At 44.0% G+C, this 24,538-nt stretch overlaps 1 protein-coding gene across 1 annotated transcript in view; it reads left to right on the plus strand.

The window, feature by feature from the left end:
- The window catches only part of LOC143774586 (patatin-like phospholipase domain-containing protein 6), a 110,856-nt gene that overhangs the window by 44,873 nt on the left and 41,445 nt on the right, over positions 1–24,538 (plus strand). The window contains exons 3-9 of the mRNA XM_077262336.1: positions 11,453–11,552; positions 17,953–18,005; positions 19,555–19,592; positions 19,669–19,809; positions 19,969–20,128; positions 21,370–21,450; positions 24,040–24,168. Of these exons, the coding sequence (XP_077118451.1) occupies positions 11,453–11,552; positions 17,953–18,005; positions 19,555–19,592; positions 19,669–19,809; positions 19,969–20,128; positions 21,370–21,450; positions 24,040–24,168 (702 nt within the window). The remainder of the gene's footprint in view (positions 1–11,452; positions 11,553–17,952; positions 18,006–19,554; positions 19,593–19,668; positions 19,810–19,968; positions 20,129–21,369; positions 21,451–24,039; positions 24,169–24,538) is intronic.

Consider the following 24,538-nt stretch of genomic DNA (forward strand, 5'->3'; position numbering starts at 1 on the left):
AAATATAAAGCCCAAAAAGGAAACCTTCTGGACTCCGAAGAGACATTTAGAGCGTTTCACAAACAAGGCATTGGCACGCAGGACCTGAAACACCATCCTGACCTGCTTCACATGAGACTCCCAATCATCAGAAAAGACCAAAATATCATCCAGGTACACAATCATAAATCTATCCAGATACTCTCGGAAGATGTCATGCATGAAAGACTGAAACACAGAGGGGGCATTAGAAAGCCCAAAAGGCATCACCAAGTACTCAAAATGGCCTTCGGGCGTATTAAATGCTGTTTTCCATTCATCGCCCTGCTTTATGCGCACAAGATTATACGCTCCTCGAAGATCTATCTTGGTGAACCAACTGGCCCCCCTAATCCGGGCAAACAGATCGGACAACAGTGGCAAGGGGTACTGAAATTTGACCGTGATGTTATTTAGAAGGCGATAATCTATACAGGGTCTCAGAGAACCATCCTTCTTGGCCACAAAAAAGAACCCCGCACCCAAAGGGGACGAGGACGGGCGAATATGCCCCTTCTCCAAGGACTCCTTTATATAACTCCGCATAGCAGCATGTTCTGGCACAGACAAATTAAAAAGTCGTCCCTTAGGGAACTTACTAACAGGAATCAGATTTATAGCACAATCACAATCCCTATGAGGAGGTAGGGCACTGGATTTGGGCTCATCAAATACATCCTGGTAGTCCGACAAAAATTCAGGGACTTCAGAAGGAGTAGAAGACGCAATTGACACCAAAGGAGCATTGCCATGAAATCCCTGGCAACCCCAACTTGACACAGACATTGCTTTCCAATCCAGGACTGGATTATGAGCCTGCAGCCATGGCAGACCCAACACGACAACATCATGCAAATTATGTAGCACAAGAAAGCGAATCACCTCCTGATGTGCAGGAGCCATGCACATGGTCACTTGGGTCCAGTACTGAGGTTTATTCTTGGCCAATGGCGTAGCATCAATTCCCTTTAGTGGGATAGGGAACTGTAAAGGCTCCAAGATAAAACCACAGCGCCTGGCAAATGACAAATCCATCAAATTCAGGGCAGCACCTGAATCCACAAAAGCCATAACTGAGTAGGATGACAGAGAGCAAATCAAAGTAACAGACAAAATGAATTTAGGTTGTACAGTACCAATGGTGACAGACTTGGCGAACCTTTTTGTGCGCTTAGAACACTCTGAAATAACATGAGTAGAATCACCACAGTAAAAGCACAACCCATTCTGATGTCTGTGGTTTTGCCGTTCAACTCTGGTCAGAATCCTGTCGCATTGCATAGGCTCAGGTTTCTGCTCAGAAAATACCGCCAGATGGTGCACAGGTTTGCGCTCCCGCAAACGCCGATCAATCTGAATGGCCAAAGACATTGACTCATTCAGACCCGCAGGCGTGGGGAACCCCACCATAACATCTTTAAGGGCTTCAGAAAGACCCTTTCTGAAAATCGCCACCAGGGCACACTCATTCCATTGAGTGAGCACAGACCACTTCCTAAACTTCTGACAGTAAACCTCTGCTTCATCTTGACCCTGAGAGAGAGCCAGCAAAACCTTCTCTGCTTGGTCTACCAGATTAGGTTCCTCATAAAGCACTCCAAGCGCCAGAAAAAACGCATCCACATTTAGCAATGCAGGATCTCCTGGCGCCAGAGAAAATGCCCAATCTTGAGGGTCACCACGTAACAAAGAAATAACAATTTTAACTTGCTGAACAGAATCACCAGAGGAGCGAGGTCTCAGAGAAAGGAATAACTTACAATTATTCTTAAAGTTCAAAAACCTAGATCTATCTCCGGAGAACAGCTCAGGAATTGGTATTTTAGGCTCTGACATAGGACTGCGGACTACATAATCCTGAATGCCCTGTACCCTTGCAGTGAGATGATCCACACTAGAAGACAGACTCTGAATTTCCATATCTGCAGCTGAGTTCAGAACCACCCAGAGATTAAGGGGAGGAGAGAGGCAAAACACAGTGCAGAGGGAAAAAAAAAATGACTTCAGGATTTCTTTTCTCCCTCTTCTGCTGCATTAACACTTTGTGGCCTGCTGTACTGTTATGATCCGGTGGTAGGATCTCAAAACTGACCTGATACATATAACCAGAATGTTAGGACAAGTTCTGGGGATGTGGAAGCTATACTGACCGCAATCCTGATCCTATCCAACACACTAAAGGCAGCCGTGGAGCGTTACCTAAAAACCTAGACGCCTCTTCACAGCCTGAGAAACTGACTGCCCCTAGAGAGAAAGCAAAGACCTCACTTGCCTCAGAGAAATAACCCCAAAGTTATAGACAGCCCCCCACAAATAATAACGGTGAGTTAAGGGGAAAATACAAATGTAGAAATGAAACAGGTTTAGCAAATGAGGCCCGCTAACACTAGATAGACAGAAAATAGATAGTTTTTGTACTGACCGCACAGATTCCTATCAAAAATAAACCACGCAGAGAATACAAGAACCCCCACACCGACTCACGATGTGAGGGGCGCACTCGGCACCCCAGAACTAACCAGCAAGCAAAAAATCACATAAAAGCAAGCTGGACTGAACTCATCATATACTGAGAAACGTTTTCAAGGAAATAATGAGCAAAATGAACAAGCAAACTTAGCTTCTCAAGCAGGAGACTGGTCACAAGGAATCTTCAGGAGAGCTCAGAATCAGGACTGAATACATCGACAGCAGGCAACAAATGAAGGTCCAGGTGAGTTAAATAGGCCCAGCATAGAAGGAAATGAAGCAGCTGAGCCCAGCAATATCGCTAAAGGCCACAAGAGGGAGCCCAAGAACAAACTCACACAGTACCACTCATGACCACAGGAGGGAGCCCGAGAACGGAATTCACAACAGTCTACCTAACAATCTTAGACACCTCAACACAGCTGGAGGACTAAATACCCCTATAGATGGAAATGGGAATCCTATCTTGCCTCAGAGCAGAACCCCAAAGGATAGGCAGCCCCCCACAAATATTGACTGTGAGTATTAGAGGAAAGACACACGCAGGCAGAAAACAGGGTTTAGAAAAAGAGGCCACTCTAGCTAAATAGGAAAGGATAGTATAGAATGCTAAGCGGTCAGTATTAAAACTCTTAAAATATCCACAGCAGATAATACAAAAATTCCACAATCTAACTAAAGACATGGAATGTATATCTGCATCTCCTGAGAATCCAACTTGACTGGAAAAATCCTGACACAGTCTAAGCTGGACAAGAAAAAACAATGAATAGCACTGATCTGTAAAGCACACTGCATGTGTGCAGCAGAAACAAAAAACCAGACACTTATCTTTGCTGATTTAGTAGCAGGGCAGGAGGAACCAGACTGAGATCCAAAACTTCCAAGAACAATGGACAACTGGCAAGGACTAATGAATCCAGCAACCTTAAATACCCCAGTCAGCACTGCAATCAGCAGGGACACCTGCCCAGGACTGCATTACCACCAACAACCACCGGAGGGAACCCAAGAGCAGAATTCACAACAGTACCCCCCCCCCTTGAGGAGGGGTCACCAAACCCACACCAGAGCCCCCAGGCCGATCAGGACGAGCCAGATGAAAGGCACGAACCAAATCAGCAGCATGGACATCAGAGGCAAAAATCCAAGAATTATCCTCCTGGCCATAACCCTTCCATTTGACAAGGTACTGAAGCTTCCGCCTCGAAAAGCGAGAATCCAAAATCTTCTCAACCACATACTCCAACTCCCCATCAACCAACACAGGGGCCGGAGGATCAACAGAGGGAACAACTGGCACCACATATTTCCGCAATAAAGATCTATGGAAGACATTATGGATAGCAAAAGAGGTCGGAAGCGCCAATCGAAAAGACACCGGATTAATAATCTCAGAAATCCTATAAGGACCAATAAACCGAGGCTTAAACTTAGGGGAAGAAACCTTCATAGGAACATGACGGGAAGAAAACCAAACCAGATCCCCAACCCGAAGCCGGGAACCAACACACCGACGACGGTTAGCAAAACGTTGAGCCTCCTCCTGAGACAACACCAAATTGTCCACCACATGAGCCCAAATCTGCTGTAACCTGTCAACCACAGAATCCACACCAGGACAGTCAGAAGGCTCAACCTGCCCCGAAGAAAAACGAGGATGAAAACCAAAATTACAAGGGCGAAACCAAAGTAGCCGAACTAGCCCGATTATTAAGGGCAAACTCGGCCAATGGCAAGAAAGCCACCAATTCATCCTGATCAGCAGACACAAAGCATCTCAAATAAGTCTCCAAGGTCTGATTAGTTTGCTCGGTTTGGCCATTTGTCTGAGGATGAAATGCGGAAGAAAAAGACAAATCAATGCCCAGCCTAGCACAAAAGGCCCGCCAAAACCTAGAAACAAACTGGGAACCTCTGTTGGACACAATATTCTCCGGAATACCATGCAAACGAAACACATGCTGAAAAAACAACGGAACCAAATCTGAAGAGGAAGGCAATTTAGGCAAAGGTACCAAATGAGCCATCTTAGAGAACCGGTCACAAACCACCCAGATAACCGACATCCTCTGGGAAACCGGAAGATCCGAAATAAAATCCATAGAAATATGCGTCCAGGGCCTCTCAGGGACCGGCTATGGCAAAAGCAACCCACTGGCACGGGAACAGCAAGGCTTGGCCCGCGCACACGTCCCACAGGACTGCACAAAAGAACGCACATCACGTGACAAAGAAGGCCACCAAGAAGACCTACCAACCAAATCTCTGGTACCAAAAATACCAGGATGTCCAGCCAACACAGAACAATGGACCTCAGAAATCACTCTACTAGTCCATCTGTCAGGAACAAACAGTTTCCCCACCGGACAGCGGTCAGGTTTGTCAGCCTGAAATTCCTGAAGAACCCATCGTAAATCAGGGGAAATGGCAGAGAGGACCACCCCTTCTTTCAGAATTCCGACCGGTTCAAGGACCCCACGAGAATCAGGCAAAAAACTCCTAGAGAGGGCATCGGCCTTAATATTCTTAGAACCCGGAAGATACGAGACCACGAAATCAAAACGGGAAAAAAACAAGGACCATCGAGCCTGTCTAGGATTCAGCCGTCTGGCAGACTCGAGGTAAATCAAATTCTTATGATCGGTCAAGACCACAATACGGTGCTTAGCTCCTTCAAGCCAATGTCGCCACTCCTCAAACGCCCACTTCATAGCCAACAATTCCCGATTGCCAACATCATAATTGCGTTCGGCAGGCGAAAACTTACGGGAAAAGAAGGCACACGGTTTCATCAAGGAACCAACAGGATCCCTCTGGGACAAAACGGCCCCTGCGCCAATCTCAGAAGCGTCAACCTCAACCTGAAACGGAAGAGAAACATCCGGTTGACGCAACACCGGGGCAGAAGTAAATCGGCGTTTAAGCTCCTGAAAGGCAGAGACAGCCGCAGAGGACCAATTCGCCACATCAGCGCCTTTCTTCGTCAAATCGGTCAAGGGTTTAACCACGCTGGAGAAGTTAGCAATGAAACGGCGATAAAAATTAGCAAAGCCCAAAAATTTCTGAAGGCTCTTCACGGATGTGGGTTGAATCCAATCATGAATGGCCTGAACCTTAACCGGATCCATCTCAATAGATGAGGGAGATAAAATGAAGCCCAAAAAAGAAACCTTCTGCACTCCAAAGAGACACTTAGACCCCTTCACAAACAAAGCATTATCACGAAGGATCTGAAATATCATCCTGACCTGCTTCACATGAGACTCCCAATCATCGGAAAAAATCAAAATGTCATCCAAATATATAATCAAGAATTTATCAAGATAAGTCCGGAAGATATCATGCATGAAGGACTGAAAAACAGATGGAGCATTAGAGAGCCCAAATGGCATCACAAGGTATTCAAAATGGCCTTCAGGCGTATTAAACGCAGTTTTCCATTCATCACCCTGCTTAATACGAACAAGATTATATGCCCCTCGAAGGTCAATTTTAGTAAACCAACTAGCCCCCTTAATCCTAGCAAACAAATCGGAAAGCAGAGGTAAAGGGTATTGAAACTTGACCGTGATCTTATTCAAGAGGCGATAATCAATACAGGGTTTCAAGGAGCCATCCTTCTTAGCAACAAAAAAAAATCCCGCTCCCAACGGTGAAGAAGATGGCTGAATATGCCCTTTCTCCAAAGACTCCTTAACATAACTCCGCATAGCGGTATGTTCAGGCACAGACAGGTTGAAAAGTCGGCCCTTAGGAAACTTACAGCCTGGAATCAAGTCAATAGCACAATCACAGTCCCTATGCGGTGGAAGGGAACTGGACTTGGGCTCATCGAATACATCCTGAAAATCAGACAAAAACTCTGGAATTTCAGAAGAGGAAGAAGAGGAGATTGACATCAAAGGAACGTCATTGTGAACCCCCTGACAACCCCAACTAGTCACAGACATAGACTTCCAATCCAACACAGGATTATGTACCTGGAACCACGGAAAACCAAGCACGATAGCATCATGCAAATTATGCAACACCAGAAATCGACACTCTTCCTGATGGGCTGGCGCCATGCACATAGTCAACTGTGTCCAAAACTGGGGTTTATTTTTAGCCAAAGGTGTAGCATCAATGCCCCTTAAAGGAATAGGGTTCTGCAAAGACTGCAAGGGAAAACCACAACGCCTGGCAAACTCAAAGTCCATTAAGTTCAAGGCGGCGTCTGAATCCACAAATGCCATGACAGAAAATGATGACAATGAGCAGATCAAGGACACAGATAACAGAAATTTAGGTTGTACAGTACTGATGGTAAATGAACTAGCGATCCTCTTTGTACGCTTAGGGCAGACTGAAATGACATGAGAAGCATCGCCACAATAAAAACACAACCTATTCTGACGTCTGAATCCTTGTTGTTCCGTTCTAGACAGAATCCTATCACATTGCATTGGCTCAGGCATCTGCTCTGAGGACAACGCCACAGCGCACACAGTTCTGCGCTCTCGCAAACGCCGATCAATCTGAATGGCCAGAGACATAGAATCACTCAGACCGGAAGGCGTGGGAAACCCCACCATAACATCTTTAACGGATTCAGAAAGACCCTTTCTGAAAATTGCCGCCAAAGCATCATCATTCCATTTAGTCAACACAGACCATTTTCTAAATTTCTGACAATACAATTCTGCCGCTTCTTGACCCTGAGACAGGGCCAACAAGGTCTTCTCTGCTTGATCCACAGAGTTTGGTTCATCATATAATAATCCTAAAGCCTGAATAAAGGCGTCTACATTAAGCAAGGCCAGATTCCCAGATTCCAGGGAAAATGCCCAATCCTGAGGATCACCACGCAGCAGGGAGATGACAATTTTAACCTGCTGAATGGAATCACCAGAGGATCGAGGTCTCAGAGCAAAAAACAGTTTACAGTTGTTCTTAAAACTCAAAAATTTGGACCTGTCACCAAAAAACAAATCAGGAATAGGAATCTTAGGCTCCAAAACCGGAGTCTGAACAATATAATCAGAAATACCCTGTACCCTAGCAGCAAGCTGGTCTACACGAGAAGCTAATCCCTGAATATCCATGCTAGCACCAGACTCCTCAGCCACCCAGAGAAAAAGAGGGAAGAAAAGACAAAGCAGGCTACAGAAAAAAAAATGGCTCAACACCTTTCTTCCCTTCTTCTGAGATGCATTTAACTCATTGTTGGCCAGTTGTACTGTTATGATCCGGTGACCTTGGAGCCGCATGAGACTTTCTCAGGAGAAGGTGGAACCTATACTGACCGCAAACCCTAAACTGACACCGCAACTAGAAGTAGCCGTGGGGTGTACCTAACAATCCTTGACACCTCGACACAGCCGGAGGACTAAATATCCTATAGATGGAAATGGGAATCCTATCTTGCCTCAGAGCAGAACCCCAAAGGATAGGCAGCCCCCCACAAATATTGACTGTGAGTATTAGAGAAAAGACACACGCAGGCAGAAAACAGGGTTTAGCAAAAGAGGCCACTCTAGCTAAATAGGAAAGGATAGTACAGAATGCTAAGCGGTCAGTATTAAAACTCTGAAAATATCCACAGCAGATAATACAAAAATTCCACAATTTAACTAAAGACATGGAACGTATATCTGCATCTCCTGAGAATCCAACTTGACTGGAAAAATCCTGACACAGTCTAAGCTGGACAAGAAAAAACAATGAATAGCACTGATCTGTAAAGCACACTGCATGTGTGCAGCAGAAACAAAAAAACAGACACTTATCTTTGCTGATTTAGTAGCAGGGCAGGAGGAACCAGACTGAGATCCAAAACTTCCAAGAACAATGGACAACTGGCAAGGACTAATGAATCCAGCAACCTTAAATACCCCAGTCAGCACTGCAATCAGCAGGGACACCTGCCCAGGATTGCAAGCCAGGGACAACTGCATTACCACCAACAACCACCGGAGGGAACCCAAGAGCAGAATTCACAACACATTATACTATTTGGAGGACTATGGGGAGTGCAGTACCCTAAAAGGAGGACTATAAGGAGTGCATTATACTGTATGGAGAACTATGGGGAGTGCAGTAAATTGAATGGAGGACTAAGGAGAGTGCATTATGGTGTATGGAGGACTATGTGGAGTGCATTTTACTGTATGGAGGACTATGAGGAGAGCAGTATACTATATGGAGGACTATGGGGAGTTCAGTGTACTGTATGGAGGGCTATGTGGAGTATATTATACTGTATTTAGGACTTTCGGGAGTGCATTATGCTGTATAGAGGATTATGAGGATTGCATTATACTGTTTGGAGGACTATGGGGAGTGCAGTATATTGAATGGAGAACTAAGGAGAGTGCATTATGCTGTATAGAGGATTATGAGGATTGCATTATACTGTATGGAGGACTATGGGGAGTACATTATACTGAATAGATGACTACAGGGAGAGCATTATACTATATGGGGACTATGTGGGGGCTATTATAATATATGGAGGTCTATGTGGGGGTGAATATAATATTTGGAGGGCTATGTGGGGGGAGCCTTTATACTTTATGGAGGGCTATGTGGGGGGCATTATTAATAATAATAATAATAATAATAATCTTTATTTATATAGTGCCAACATATGCCGCAGCACTTTACGGTTTAAGAGTTCATACACAAGTCATAAGTAACAACGTTTAAAATAATGCAGTAATTGAAGCAAAATAAGATGACCCTGCTCTTGAGAGTTTACAATCTATAATGAGGTGGGGGGAGACACAAAGTATAGGTGTGTATTTACAATGTTGGTCCAGCTATCTTGAGGGAGTGGGGGATAAATAAAGGCTGCATGAGATAGTCACCAGCCAGCATTTGTGGTGCTGTTGGGTGTGTTGGAATTTAATGGAGGATTATTCTCAGATAGGTATTGATTAGGGAACGTGGTAGGCCGCTCTGAACAGATGTGTTTTGAGGGAGCGCCTAAAACTGTGTAAGTTGTGGATAGTACTAATTTTTTCGGGTAGAGCATTCCAGAGGATTGGCGCAATAAGGGACAAGACTTGTAGCCGGGAGTGGGAGGTACGGATTAGTGCAGAGGTTAGTTGAAAGTCACTCGCAGAGCATAATGAGCGAGTAGGACGATAAACAGAAATGAGGGAGGAGATGTAGGGGGTGCCGCAGTGTGGAGAGCTTTGTGGGTGAGAACAAGTACTTTGAATTGGATCCTATAATGAATGGGCAGCCAGTGCAATGACTGGTGAAGAGCGAACGCCCCCGAGTACCGATTAGCTAGATGGACGACCCTGGCTGCTGCATTAAGGATAGACTGGAGAGGGGAAAGTCAAGTGAGGGGGAGGCCAATTAATAGAGCGTTACAGTAGTCCAGGCGGAAGTGGATTAGGGCAACAGTGAGGGTTTTTGTTATTTCCATGGTGAGAAAGGGATGTTCTTTAGGTGTAAGCGGCCATAGCGGGCAAGAGATTGTATATGGGAGGTGAAGGAAAGATTGGTGTCAAACATAACACCCAGACAGCAGACAGCGCAACCGCTGCCGGGGTGTTATTATGATGCCACCCACAGAGAGGGAGATGTCAGATTTAGGGAGTTTAGTAAACGGCAGGAGCAGAAAAAGTTCAGTTTTGGAAAGGTTGAGTTTCACATAGAGAGCGGGGATGATGTTGGAGACTGCGGACAAATAGTCACTGGTATTCTGTAGTACAGCGGGGGTAAGGTCAGGGGATGATGTGTATAGTTGTGTGCCATCGGCATAAAGATGGTACTGAAAGCCAAATCTGCTGATGGTCTGTCCAATTGGGGTCGTGTAGAGAGGGAAGAGAAGAGGCCCTGAGGGACCCCAACAGTGAAAGGAAGAGGAGAAGAAGTTGAGCCAGCGAACGATACACTGAAGGAGCGGTCAGAAAGATAGTCAATGCCTATTGACTGGAGCATAGAGAGTAAGAGATGGTGGTCAACAGTGTCGAAAGCTGCAGAAAGATCGAGAAGAATGAGCAGAGAGTGGTCACTGTTACATTTTGCTGTCAGAAGGTTGTTAGTCACTTTGATGAGAGCAGTTTCTGTTGAATGTTGGGGGCAGAAGCCGGACTATGATGGATCTAGGAGAGAGTGACTGGAAAGGTAACGTGTATGGCGGGAGTAGACCAGGCGCTCCATGAGTTTAGAGATGAAGGGGAGATTGGAGACTGGGTGGTAGTTATTTGTGCAGGATGGTTCGAAAGAGAGTTTTATTAATAATGGAGTAATGATAGAGTGTATGCAAGCAATTATACAGTGTGAAGGTTTTTGTGGGGTCTATCATACTGTGTGGAGGGCTATGTTGTAGGAATTATACAGTTTGGAGGGCTAGTAGGCGCCATTATACAGTGTGGTGAGGTGTGGGGCCATTATACTGTTTGTAGGGATAGTGGGGGCCATTATACTGCGTGGAGAGCTGTATGGCGGTCAAAGTTGGGGGGATCATACCATTTTGGGGCACCATATTTTGCTGGGGCAGTTAAGCAGGGGTACAGTAGGGTCACCATACTGTGTGTGTGTGGAGGGTACTGTGGATGAAATCACTGTGAGGGTATCATACAGTTATTGTGTGGCACTTTTGTTGTCATCATACTTTATTGGGGCAATGAAAGGGGAATCTAGGGCTTCAGTAGGAAGAAAATTAATTTTTCAAGGCTTCAATGATGTGAGATATGCTCTTCTATGACCATGCCGAATATTATTTTTTGTTGTTGTTGGGGATGGGGGGACTCAATTAGAACTGTTGCCATGGGGCCCCATGAGTTCTATGTAGGCTTTTGCCTGTCACCACAATAAAACTCACTGAATCGCCAACGATAGACACTGAAAAAAGATATTGGGATATAGAAAGACTCCAAAAATAGATGGAGCATGATGTTATTTTATACCAGAACAATTTTTAGTCTTTCATTTCCATACCTAATCAGGAATTTATTCCCAAAAGGATTATACAGTGACAAATTACACCGTGGGGGCAGGATTACTCATGGGTGGAGTCTGCTTACTGTGGCTGATCCAATGGTTATCACAAGGACATCAGTCAGGTAAGTCATCATAATTTTTATGTCCATCCTCTCTGCAGAGGGTGCAGAGATAGTAGTCAAATTGTGACCCAAGTCCCTTTGGGGGCCAAGAAGGCTTCACTGTCACAGAAGAAGACACCAGAATGTTAAATTAGTGCATGGTCCACGCACGGTCTGGTTAAAGATCTTCTATTGGTGCTGTCAGATTGCACTTACTGAGTGTATTGGGGGACACTCGCTTGGCACGGGATTCATGCACTTAGGCACGTTTTTTTTACTTAAACAGTCCACACAGTTTATTACGGCATCATAAACCTGATTATGCAGAGTTCATCATATACTCTTCATAGAACACAATAGGCACCAACCGGTGACATTAAGTTGCAGCTTTATCTTTAGACACTTCATATTCGGCTTTATCTCACGGACACTAAACATGCTGGACCTCTCACTTCGTCCAGTTACCATGGGTGTCTGTACGCTGAACAGTTCATCAATGTCCCTAGTCATGTAACGCACATGACACTGGGTCGCGGTCTCTAAACACGCTGATCCTTATCTGACCAGTTGCCGTGGGTGACCGCACAGCACCCCATACGCTGGGTTACCTTCTCGGAGCTCCTGCTCCATACGTTGACTCCTGTCAGTACTCTCTCTCTCAGGGAAGCTGCCGAACTGGGATCACCATCCCGGGGCAATGCTTTGCTCACCAGCCCACCTGACAGTCCAGATCCTCAGACGGGCTGTATCTTCCCCAAACGCAGTGCCATCACAGACTCTGCACATGCGACCTCTCTGTGCGCTATTCAGGACGTCCATCCCCATCTGGGACCGTCCAACACATAGGCCCCCAGGTCCAAGGCCTCCCCCATGTGCTCTTCAGGGATCTAGTCCTACTCCCAGGACCTCCCAACACAGAAGCCCTCCAGGACCTGGCACACAGACCACTCAGGTCTATCCATTTTTTCCCATGTGACCCACATGGTCACATTATATACTTGTAGCCACTCCCATAGGTGGGAGGTGTGTGTGGCTAGTTCAACCATTACAACTACAGATATGCCTCCATGCATATCCTGAGGAGCACATGCAGCGCCCCCTAGCTGTAACAGGGGTCACTGCATCACAGTGCACAGAAATATCATGATATGCATTTGTACCCACCCCTGAGGAACGTGAGTTTATTCATGTATTAAAATGAATCTTTTTTTACTTTACTTACAATTATTCAAGTACAAATAGTTCTAAATCAACTTAAAACCACACAATGGGACAGAGAATGCCTACTTAGGCCTTGTATTCTCTAGAAATTTACTTTTAGGGGTTTCCCCCTACCTTTAAAACATATTGAGTATGGGACCAGGGTGGGGAATGATTTATAAGAAAAAAACCCTGTGTTCTCCTCCCTGAGCAACAAACACTGATTGACTGCAGCCGTCACATAACATTATTTATATTTGGAGACCAGTGGGGTGCAAAGAAACAAGTGTGGAGGAGCGGCATCGGTCCGGGAGGTGAGTACAGGTTCTTTATCTTTAGTGTTCCACCCTGGGACCATATGCAATATGTTTTAAAGTAGAGGAAAACCAATTTTAAAACTTGTATTATTTTGTTGAGGTAATTAAAGGAATATTTTATCTGTCAATATTTATTACCTATTACTTGTGCAGTCCCACTGTAACTGCCATCACCACTGGTCAGTCCCTTTCAGCTCAGGGAGTGATCACATATCTTAGCATTATGCTATAATTTCTTATGGTGGGAAAACCCTGTTTATTCAGTAAGTTTCATAAAAGCCACAAAGTTAACCACAATGCATAAACTAATCTTACTCCACTTCATATGTTTTGCCACTAGAAGGAGATATAGTATTAGAGATAAAGAGTCATCTTTGTTTTATTTTTTTCATTTAATAAATCTATAATACAGAGGCATGTAAAAGTTTGGGCACCCCTGGTCAAAATTACTGTTATTGTGAACCGTTAAGCAAGTTGAAGATGAAATGATTTCTAAAATCTAAAAGGCCTAAGGTTAAAGATGATACATTTTCTTTGTATTTTAGGCAAAAAAAAATATAGTTTCATCTTTTACATTTTAAAAATGACACAAAGGAAAATGGGTCAATTCAAAAGTTTGGGCACCCTGTATGGTTAGTACCTAGTAGCACCCCTTTTGCAAGTTTCACAGCTTGTAAACGCTTTTTGTATCCAGCCAAGAGTCTTTCAATTCTTTTTAAGGGATTTTCATCCATTTTTCCCTGGAAAATTCTTCCAGTTCTGTGAGATTCCTGGGTCGTCTTGCATACTCTGCTATTTTGAGGTCTAGCCACAGATTTTCAATGATGTTCCGGTCAGGGGACTGTGAGGGCCACTGTAAAACCTTCAGCTTGCACCTTTTAAGGTCGTCTATTGTGGATTTTGATGTGTGTTTAGAATCATTATCCATTTGTAGAAGCCATCCTCTTTTCAACTTCAGCTTTTTACAGATTGTGTTATGTTTGCATAAAGAATTTGTTGAAATTTCATTGCGTCCATTCTTCCCTCTACCCTTGAAATGTTCTGCATGCCATTAGCTGCAACACAACCCCAAAGCATGATTGATCCACCCCCATGCTTAATGGTTGGCGAGATGATCTTTTCCTGAAATTCTGTGCTTTTTTTTCTCCACACATACCTTTGATCATTGTGGCCAAAGAGTTCTATTTTAACCTCATTGGTTCACAGGACTTGTTTCCAAAATGCATCAGACTTGTTTAGATGTTCTTTTGTATACGTCTGATGCTGAATTTTATGGTGAAGATGCAGGAGAGGTTTTCTTTTGACGACTCTTCCATTAAGGCCATATTTGTGCAAGTAATACTGAATAGTATAACAATGTACCACAAATCCAGAGTCTGCTACATCTTTCTGAAGTTCCTTTGTAGCCAAGCGGAAGTTCTGATTTGCCTCTCTAGCAATCTCATAAGCAGCTCTCACTGAAATTTTGCTTGGTGTTCCAGACTTTATCTTGACCTCCACTGTTCCTGTTAACTGACATTTCTTAATTACGTTTCAAACTAAGGAAAGGGCAACTTGAAAACACTTTGCGATTTTCTTATAGCCTTCTCCTGCTTTGTGGGACTCCACCATTTTCAGTGCTACACAGCTGCTTAGAAGAACCTGCTGTTTTTTGGCACAAGGTTTGAGGAGGCTGGATTTTTATAAAGCTGGGAAATTTGCATCCTCTGGCCTTTCCTAATGATGATAGTGAACAAATCATAACCTTAACAGGCTAATTAAGGTTTAAAACCTTGATCAAAGTTATCTGAGCATACAAATTTCCAAGGGTGCCCAAACTTTTGCATTGGTCCATTTTCCTTTTTGTAATTTTTAAAATGTAAAAGACGAAAATATAAATATATATATTTTGCCTAAAAAAACAAATGAAACGGGTCATCTTTAATTTAGGCCTTTTAGAGATAATTTAATCTTCAACTTGCTTAACTGTTTGCAATAACGGTAATTTTGATCAGGTGCCCAAACATTTATATGCCACTGTATACATGAAAATAAGAATCTTTATAATATATCTTATCAGATAAATCTGCTCCTTTCTCCTACTGGACTGATCTTTCACTCTCAATTCTCAATTGGGTAATACCTATAAAATCTGACTTCCCAGAATTACTAAGAAATGAGATGACAGTTGGTGCTTTTGAAATTCTATGGAGGGAAGAGCTAATGGAAGACACAGACATTCTGCTGCAAGTTCTCCTGAAATGACAGTCAGTTCTCCATGGAACTTTATAAGCACCAACTGTCATCTCCTATCTGTTAGAATCTATTTCGTTTTGACCATCCGCCGTCTTGTTGTGGTTTTCAGGCTGCTGGTCTTTTTCCCCTGGTGCTGGGTTTGTTCTAGGTCAGGTGATTGTATCACCCTTTATTACCCAGCATCTGCCTCCCAGTCCTTGCTGGACAACAGTGTTAATCCGCTAGTGTTCTGGCTTGGTGCCTTGTTAGCTTTCTGTGTATTGTATTGTGCAGTTCTGGGATCTCTAGTTCTGCCAGTTTAGTTTTTGGTTTTCCATTCATTTCTGCAGCTCCCTCTATTTTCCTACTAGCAGGATACCTGTTTTTTTTTTCCCAGTCCCTAGATCAGTGATGGGCAACCTTTTGAGCTTGGTGTGTCAAAATTCGCCAAAAAACCGAACATAACTTGGGTGGTGTGTCACCTTGATAAAAAAAACATAATTTTGCGACATGTATAGTTTAAATAACAAATATGTATAATTATAATTAACTTACTTGCTTAGTGACTTCTTTGTTCATCTGTCAGTTGGTTTCTTTTGTTGGTCTTGCTATTATTTAACTTGTGTGGGGTGCCGTGAACTAAGATGATGGGTCTCCCCTGTACACTAATGCTGGGGTGCAGGGCAGATGATGGGTCCCCCCTGTACACTGATGCTGATGTACACTGATGCTTGGGTGCAGGGCAGATGATGGGTCTCCCCTGTACACTAATGCTGGGGTGCAGGGCAGATGATGGGTCCCCCCTGTACACTGATGCTGATGTACACTGATGCTGGGGTGCAGGGCAGATGATGGGTCCCCCCTGTACACTAATGCTGGGGTGCAGGGCAGATGATGGGTCCCCCCTGTACACTGATGCTGGGGTGCAGGGCAGATGATGGGTCCCCCCTGTACACTGATGCTGGGGTGCAGGGCAGATGATGGGTCCCCCCTGTACACTGATGCTGGGGTGCAGGGCAGATGATGGGTCCCTCCTGTACACTAATGCTGGGGTGCAGGGCAGATGATGGGTCCCCCCTGTACACTAATGCTGGGGTGCAGGGCAGATGATGGGTCCCCCCTGTACACTGATGCTGGGGTACAGGGCAGATGATGGGTCCCCCCTGTACACTGATGCTGGGGTACAGGGCAGATGATGGGTCCCCCCTGTACACTGATGCTGGGGTGCAGGGCAGGGCAGATGATGGGTCCCACCTGTACACTAATGCTGGGGTGCAGGGCAGATGCTAATCACTAGCTTATAATTAGAAGTGTCCTGTGACTGTCCAGGACATTAGTGAAAGTCCTTTGCTTTTCTCCCTCCGGCCCTTGGTGTACTCTACAATACCCCCAGTCATTCTAGTGGCGGCACCAGGGGCAGTGTGCAACAATGGCAGGCGCCCTCCATACATAGCATGTGAGGATTTTTGTTCACTTCCTTTCCTCTGAACTGGCCTGGGATCGCTTCCTCGGAGCACACGTAGCTCCGTCAGTAATGGCTCAAGTGTGTGCGTGTGTTTCCCCCCCCGGGAGGGGGCTGGGAGCGTGAGCCGTGGCCTGAGTCCGCCTGCTTCCTCCTGCCGCTGGGAGGCCATGCATTGCTGGCTGCGGTGACGGAGAGTGAAGCGCGATGATCACCTCTCCGCGGCTCCGCTCCGTGCTCTCCGCCAGCCGTGCTCTGCAGCAGGCCGCCCCCTCCGCTGTGCAGCCAGCCTGCCTGTACCGCCACCGACCTCATGCTCACTGGCGCCTGGGACTTCCGCAACGCCGCCCAAACAGAGCTCCGGCGCAGAGCGTCTAGGCCTGGGACTTCCGGGAGCTGCGCCGGGTCTACCGGAAGTCCCAGGCCTAGACGCTCTGCACCGCAGCTCTGTTGTTTCGGCCTACAGGCCTCCTGCATGGCATCTGATCCGATAAAAAATCGGAACGGCTTGCCATGCAATTTAAGGATGCAATTTCTATGGGTCCGCGGCCGGCGGCCGCGTGTCACTGAAAATGACTACACGTGTCAGCACTGACACGCGTGTCATAGGTTCGCCATCACTGCCCTAGATCGTTCAGGGACCTCCTTCCCCCTACCTGTAGGTCTTCGTTTGAGTTTAGCCTAGGAAACGTCGGTGGGTCTATTCACTAGGAATAGGTCGCCCACTCCATCGTAGGGTTTCAGCCTAGTCATAGTTTAGGGTCAGCTTTTCCCCCTTCTACCCTAGTCCTGAGTTGCAGATCCATAACACTATCTCAGTAATGGGAAACTTTGTACCAATTGAAGACACATTTTAAAAATGAATTGAGAATTTTGAGAATGAAAGATCAGTCCAGGGGAGATAAAATTGGATTTTCCTAATAAAATATATTACAAAGCTTCTTATTCTCATGTATAGCATTGACTTACGAAAAATAAATTGAACAATGGTTACTCTTTAAATTGATCACAAATTAGTGCTTTTCAGTTTTAGGCCAAGTCCAGACGGCCATATTGGAAATCGGGTCATTCGTGTCCACAAATTGCGGATGTGGCTGGTTTCATGTACAGCTCCATGTACTCATCCACATTGCAGACTGGTGTTGAAGCTGCCTTTATATTGCATGAGTAATTCTGGTCCGTAAAATATTCAGCGTGTATATGTTATGTGATCTTTTTTTTTTTACAGAACCTCAAATTCCTGAATCTCAGAGACGGCCGGCACAGAAGCGTCCTCACAAGGTAATCTTAACTGTGTCTGGTCATTCCCAGCTTATGTGGTACAGCAGCTCAGCCCTATTCCCGAGCTGTGCTGCAATACCAGACACAGCCTTCAGACATGAATGGCACTGTTCCTTGAAATGCAGGTTTTTTCTGAAATATTGCATAACCAAGTGTATTCTAATGGTTTGTGTTATGTAGATCATCTGAATCCTGTAACTGGGGCAGTATCTAAGCTTTAAGGAGTGGTCGTAGTCAAATAAATAGTTTTCAAGTACACTATTACTGAGTTATTACAGGGCAGTTCTTTATTCAGGACCTCCGAGAATTATCTGCCTGTTCGTGTATTACACAGGTCCGTGGACATGTGTTATGCTTCATTTCCCCTGTGGTGGCGCTGCAGGAGATTTAAATACTTGCTGTCCGGTTCTTTCTTCGTTGCTGATCGCTGTGATCAACTTATTTTTTAAAGAATCTTGTAAAGAAATAAAAATTGTTGACAGTGGACAACTCCCTTAACCATAACGTGAGTCAGTTACTGTTTTTAGTTGTGAATGGATTTGGTGAATCGGCACTTAAAGCGCCAATCCAGCATTTTTTAAATTTTACCGCTGTAGTGGTGCTTCAAATCTAAGGCCTCTTCCCTCATATTCACCTTCCAACATCTTTCCTTCTATCACTGCTACTCTGGTCGGTCTCCTGTGGTTTGACCTGCCGGTAGCTCCAGTGTTTCATGAAGGGAACCGGAGGTTACTTTTCAATGCAAGTAATTAGGAGCATCGTTCTAGCTCTCACAGACTTGCATTGAGAGCTTGTGACATACAGTAGCTTCTGACTTAGGGCCAGTCCAAAGCTACTGTAACAAGATGGCATTGCGGGACTGAAGCGGCACTGAAAAATGGGGAAGATGCTGGAGGGTGAGGATAACACAGGGAACTTGGGTTTAAAGCACCACTCGAGTGGTGAAAGTCCTCCCCAAACTCTGGAGTGGTGCTTTAAAGGAGTAGAAACCTGGAACAGTGGGGTTAGGTTGGAGTGGGTAAAATTATGGTGGATGCCACAAACCACAGGCCATAGGCTGGGTTTTATTGGAGCAAAAAGTAGGACCGGTTGACTGTTTAGTTGATACAGAACCGTGTGATACTGATAGTGTGCAACCTGACCGCTACTACCACTGCAAAATATTTGGCACTGTGTTAGTGAATTAGTAAACAATTAAAGGTATGTGACACTCACTAAACTTCCACAACCCCCCCTTCATTCAGCTGATCACCTGTGAGTCGATCTTCCGCCAATCTGATAGTGATGGTTTTGGGATTTTTCTTTACGGAATGTGGATGAATCCTATAAACATTGGGACATCGATGTTGTAAGGCGTTGAAGCTAACCACTGAGCCCCATTTATCTACGCTCAACGCCTATGTCATTTTATTACGAATTCTTGATTGAATAGTGCTTTTACATTGACCATTGTGCTTGCATCATATCATAATAATATCTAAATGGACCTTCACAAAGAATTTCCAGAAGGCCAGAGCCAATAATAATAATTTATCTTCTTTATTGGCAGAGTAAAAAGAGGAAGAAAGTGCTAAGCATAAAACAAAGGTGAAGAAAGTGAGAAATGCTCTGTAATGTCACCATATGAGAATAAAATAATGGTCTATAGAGTCCTTCATTGCAGGATACGACGTGGAGTATGGGAACAGGCTTCCATGGCACCACCTCACCAGGAGTCTATACCCAATCCACTCCTCAGTAGCCCTCCCGAATTGGAGACTCCGGCTTTGCCCCCTGAAGTGCTCTACATGCTGAAAAGTATTCGGTGAGATGTCCGTGACCAAGGTTGATGTGTCTTCTGGTCCACTTGTTCCTGTGTAGACCTAATCTCTGAGCGCAGGAACCATGTAAGGTTAATTATACTTTTGCTTATGTAACCATCTGTCATATCGTCTTCCCCTCCTGCTTCCCTTGTCTTGTCTAGGGTGCTGGGACACTTTGAGCGACCGCTCTTCCTGTCTTTGTGTCAACATGTGGTGTTTGAGTATTATGAATCCGGACATTTGGTCTTCTGCCCTGGGCAGCCTGACTCCAGTATTTACATAGTCCTGGAAGGAAGATTGGAGCTTTCACTCACAGATCCAGTAAGATTTCACTTCTGCTCGTCGTATCGGCATCCGTTCTGTGGTTGCTCATCCAAATTATACTTTATTCTGTATAATTACAGGAAATTAAATGCCTTTCTGCTTAGGATTGCACTAACTTCCTCCTGGCGCACACAGTAAATGCCATGCTGATTCGTATGCTTTGTAACTTGCCATCCACTGTCTTTGATATACCAGTAAGGAAATTCCCAAAAGGAACAAAGGAGAGAAGATGGCGCTTTCTAAGCTTAGTAACTTTAAAAAAAAAAAGAAGAGAAATAAAAATAAAAAACAGGGAATTCGCTCACCCGATGGAGTTGTGCACATTTTGGCACAAATCCTAAGCATGTATGAAATAAAGCCAATAGGTGCAGCTGACCTGATGAGCTGATGGAAACTCCTCCAAGGGAGGTCTGGCAGTGCGTAATGAGGGTGGCGATACCAGGTGATGGATGCTCCTACGAAAGCAGATGTAATCAAAAGGAAAAAATGCCAAAAAAAGTGACAAAATAAAATAAGGGAAACTGTTATGTAAAAATGCAACACGTTTCAGCTGTACCCAGCTTTCAGCATACAGCGGAAACGCGTTACATTTTTTAATAAAATTTGCCCTTATTTTATTCTTTTGACACTTTTTTGGTAATTTTTCCTGTTGATTATATCTGTTTTTCTCTTTGAGCGAACGGTTCCTTTTTACCAGCAATATGTGAGAACTATATGGGCTTTTTTTAATTTCCTTGCATGGATTGCTTCTGCCTATTCCCGTTGGCTTGCCTGCCCTGAACTGAAAGGCCACCTATCTGTTATTCTGGTTTGTCAGACAGGAGAGCAGGAGCAGAGAGACAAAGACCTGCCCTCATTTCCTATATCTGACTTAGGGGTCTCTGCTGCTAAAAATGGCCGGACAGTACATGAGACAGAATGGAGACACTCAGTCTTCTACAATTTGGAGATATTTGTAGGGTCTGGGAAACATACTTTTCAAAGAAAGTGATTTGCAGATTGCTTCTGTATCAGTTTCTACCAAATTAAATTAAGTTTCCTGAAAGCACAGGAACAGCTCTAAAGCCATGAGATCTGAAGCACATTATTTGGAGCTTTGTATCAGACAAAAGAGCCACAATTTTACTCATTTCTGGGGTCTTGAGAAGTAGCTTTATACAGGTCTCATCTACTCAATAAACTTATAATATCGGGTGCATTTCATGGTATAATGTCAGAAAATGTTATTTTCCTCAAAGGACGGTACCAGACATTACATGAAGTCCGTGGCTCCCGGTGACATTGTGCACAGTCTGCTCAGTATTCTGGATGTCCTCACGGTATGGTAGTGCTACCGGTATTGTTTTGTGTGTGTGTGTTTTTTTTAAGTAAAAATGATGTCCTTGTTAGTATTCAGAGACTTGTACGCCCCTTTTTAAACACTTAACGCCTCCATTATTCCATGTAAGTGAGCACAGGATTGTCTTGTACACAACTACTAAAGATAAGTGCAAGAGTAGAAAGAAAGAAAGAATTAGGAACACTTAAGAACAAAGTGAGTGAAACATGTATGAAATTCACATATATCTTAACTGTGAATCACCAACTTCTTTTAGCGACATGTCCAATATATATATATATATATATATATATATATATATATATATATATATATATATATATATATATATATATATATATATATATAGTTGTGCTCAAAAGTTTACATACCCCGGCAGAATTTTTGCTTTCTTGGCCTTTTTTCAGAGAATATGAATGATAACACCAAAACTTTTTCTCCACTCGTGGTTAGTGGTTGGGTAAAGCCATTTATTGTCAAACTACTGTGTTTTTTCTTTTTAAATCATAATGACAACCCAAAACATCCAAATGACCCTGATCATAAGTTCACATACCCCATTTCTTAATACCGTGTATTACCCCCTGTAGCATCAATGACAGCTTGAAGTCTTTTTGTGGTAGTTGTGGATGAGGTTCTTTATTTTCTCAGATGGTAAAGCTGCCCACTCTTCTTGGCAAAAAGCCTCCAGTTCCTGTACATTCCTGGGCTGTCTAGCATGAACTGCGCTCTTGAGATTTCCCCAGAGTGTCTCAATGATATTGAGGTCAGGAGACTGAGATGGCCACTCCAAAACCTTCACTTTGTTCTGCTGTAGCCAATGACACATCGACTTTGCCTTGTGTTTTGGATCGTTGTCATTTGGAACGTCCAAGTACGTCCCATGCGCAACTTCCAGGCTGATGAGTGCAAATTTGCCTCCACTATTTGCTGATAACGTGCTGCATTCATCTTTCCTTCAACTTTGACCAAGTTTCCTATGCCTTAGTAGCTCACACATCCCCAAAACATCAGCGATCCACCTCCGTGGTTTACGGTAGGAATGGTGTTCCTTTCATCATAGGCCTTGTTGACCTCTCTCCAAATGTAACATTTATCCTTGTGGCCAAAAAGTGAAATTTTGGTCTCTTCACTCCAAATCACCTTGTTCCAGAAGTTTTGAGGCTTGTCTCTGTGCTGTTTTGCGTATTGTAGGAAAGATACTATGGCTTTCTTCTGGCGACTCGACCATGCAACCCAATTTTCTTCAAGTGCCTCCTTATTGTGCATCTTGAAACAGCCACATCGCTAGTTTTCAGGGAGTCCAGTATTTCAGCTGATGTTATTTGTGAGTTTTTCTTTGCATCCCGAACAATTTTCCTGGCAGTTGTGGATGACATGTTTGTTGGTCTACCTGACCGTGGTTTTGTTTTTACAGAGCCCCTGATTTTCCATTTGTTAATCACAGTATGAACACTGCTGACTGGCATTATCAATTCCTTGGATATCTTTTTGTAGCCCTTTCCTGTTTTAAACATTTCAACTACCTTTTCCAATAGATCCATTGAAAATTCTTTTGTTTTCCCCATGACTCACCATCCAGAAACGTCAGTGGCTGGATGAAAGATGCAAGAGTCTGTCTGGATCCCAGAAACTCACTCAGCTTTTATCCACACACTGATTACAAGCAAACAGGTTACAGGTGAGGATGTTACCTTTAGTAGCCATTCAAACCCATTTGTGACAACTTCTGTGCATGTTATCAGGGCCAAATCACCAGGGTATGTGAACTTTTGATCAGGGTCATGTGGGTGTTTTGGGTTGTCATTATGATTTAAAAAGAGAAAACACAGTAGATTAACAATAAATGGCTTCACCCAACCACTAACCATGAGTGGAGAAAAAGTTTTGGTGTTAACATTCATATTCTCTGGAAAAAGGCCAAGAAAGCAAAAATTCTGCCGGGGTATGTAAACTTTTGAGCACAACTGTATATATAATTATAATATGCAAATTGCCCCTTCAGAGAAAAAGAGGACTTAAACGCTATAGCGCTACCTGTTGGAGGTAGAGATCCTACAAGTTACAATCAACCCTTTAACGAGTCGTGCAATATGACTTAGGATAAAAGCCAAATCAGTATCTCAATTCGCAGACACGGTGTTTCATGCTGTTGGCCCTCGTCAGTGCGAAGCATGAGAACTAATTTGGCTAGATATATAATTATACTAACCCTTACTCCATGGTGCCCGTTCTGATGCTTTTCTTGACTCCAGTGGTCTCTACCTCCTGGTTGAGTCTTGATACACAGGAAGTGGCCGGGAATGCCCCTCAACGAATTTCTGATCACTGGAGGGGTGAGGGATTGACTGAGTGGGTATTTCCCAACATTTTCCACCACTACGTCCATTCTTTTTAGACTACAAGGTATTTGTTTCTGGTCTTTATAGCACAATTGACAATACAAAAGCTGATCATACACCCTTACTATCTCCTTTAGGAATACTCAGTTCTATTGGTGACATATCTCTGTATTTTCTTTCAAATTGGGGCATTTTAATTAAAAAAGAAAACCTGTCTCTTCTTGCAGGGTCACCAGAGGCCATACCGCACAGTGACGGCAAAGGCCATAGAGAAAAGCACTGTACTGCGCCTTCCTGTTGAGGCATTTTGTGCTGTCTTTAAGGCGTATCCCCAAAGCCTGATCAGAACTGTTCAGGTTGGTAAATGCTTCCCCTATATTACATATTTTTCATTGGCTTAAATATATATATCATTAATATGAGTGATAAATCTCTTGGGCATGACTTTTTTTTGTAATGGTCTTGGCAACTCCAAACTGTAAGGTTGGAGATTACTGCTCCAAAGCCTGGTTCTTCAATTAATGACCCTTGGTTAGATGTGTCCAACCACATTGATTGATCTTTAGATTCTTACATATATTAGTTGCAAGCAGATTAACCTGCAATTGGTGTGAGGTTGACTGGTCCTATTTTTTGTAAAACCTTTGAAGCCAGTGTCAGCCTGTTGACTGTCTATGTAATATAAGGACAATCTGAGTCTGCCAACAAGAGAACCACCAATATAGA

Source organism: Ranitomeya variabilis, chromosome 5, assembly GCF_051348905.1.
Source record: "Ranitomeya variabilis isolate aRanVar5 chromosome 5, aRanVar5.hap1, whole genome shotgun sequence".
In the NCBI taxonomy this organism is placed as follows: domain Eukaryota; kingdom Metazoa; phylum Chordata; class Amphibia; order Anura; family Dendrobatidae; genus Ranitomeya; species Ranitomeya variabilis.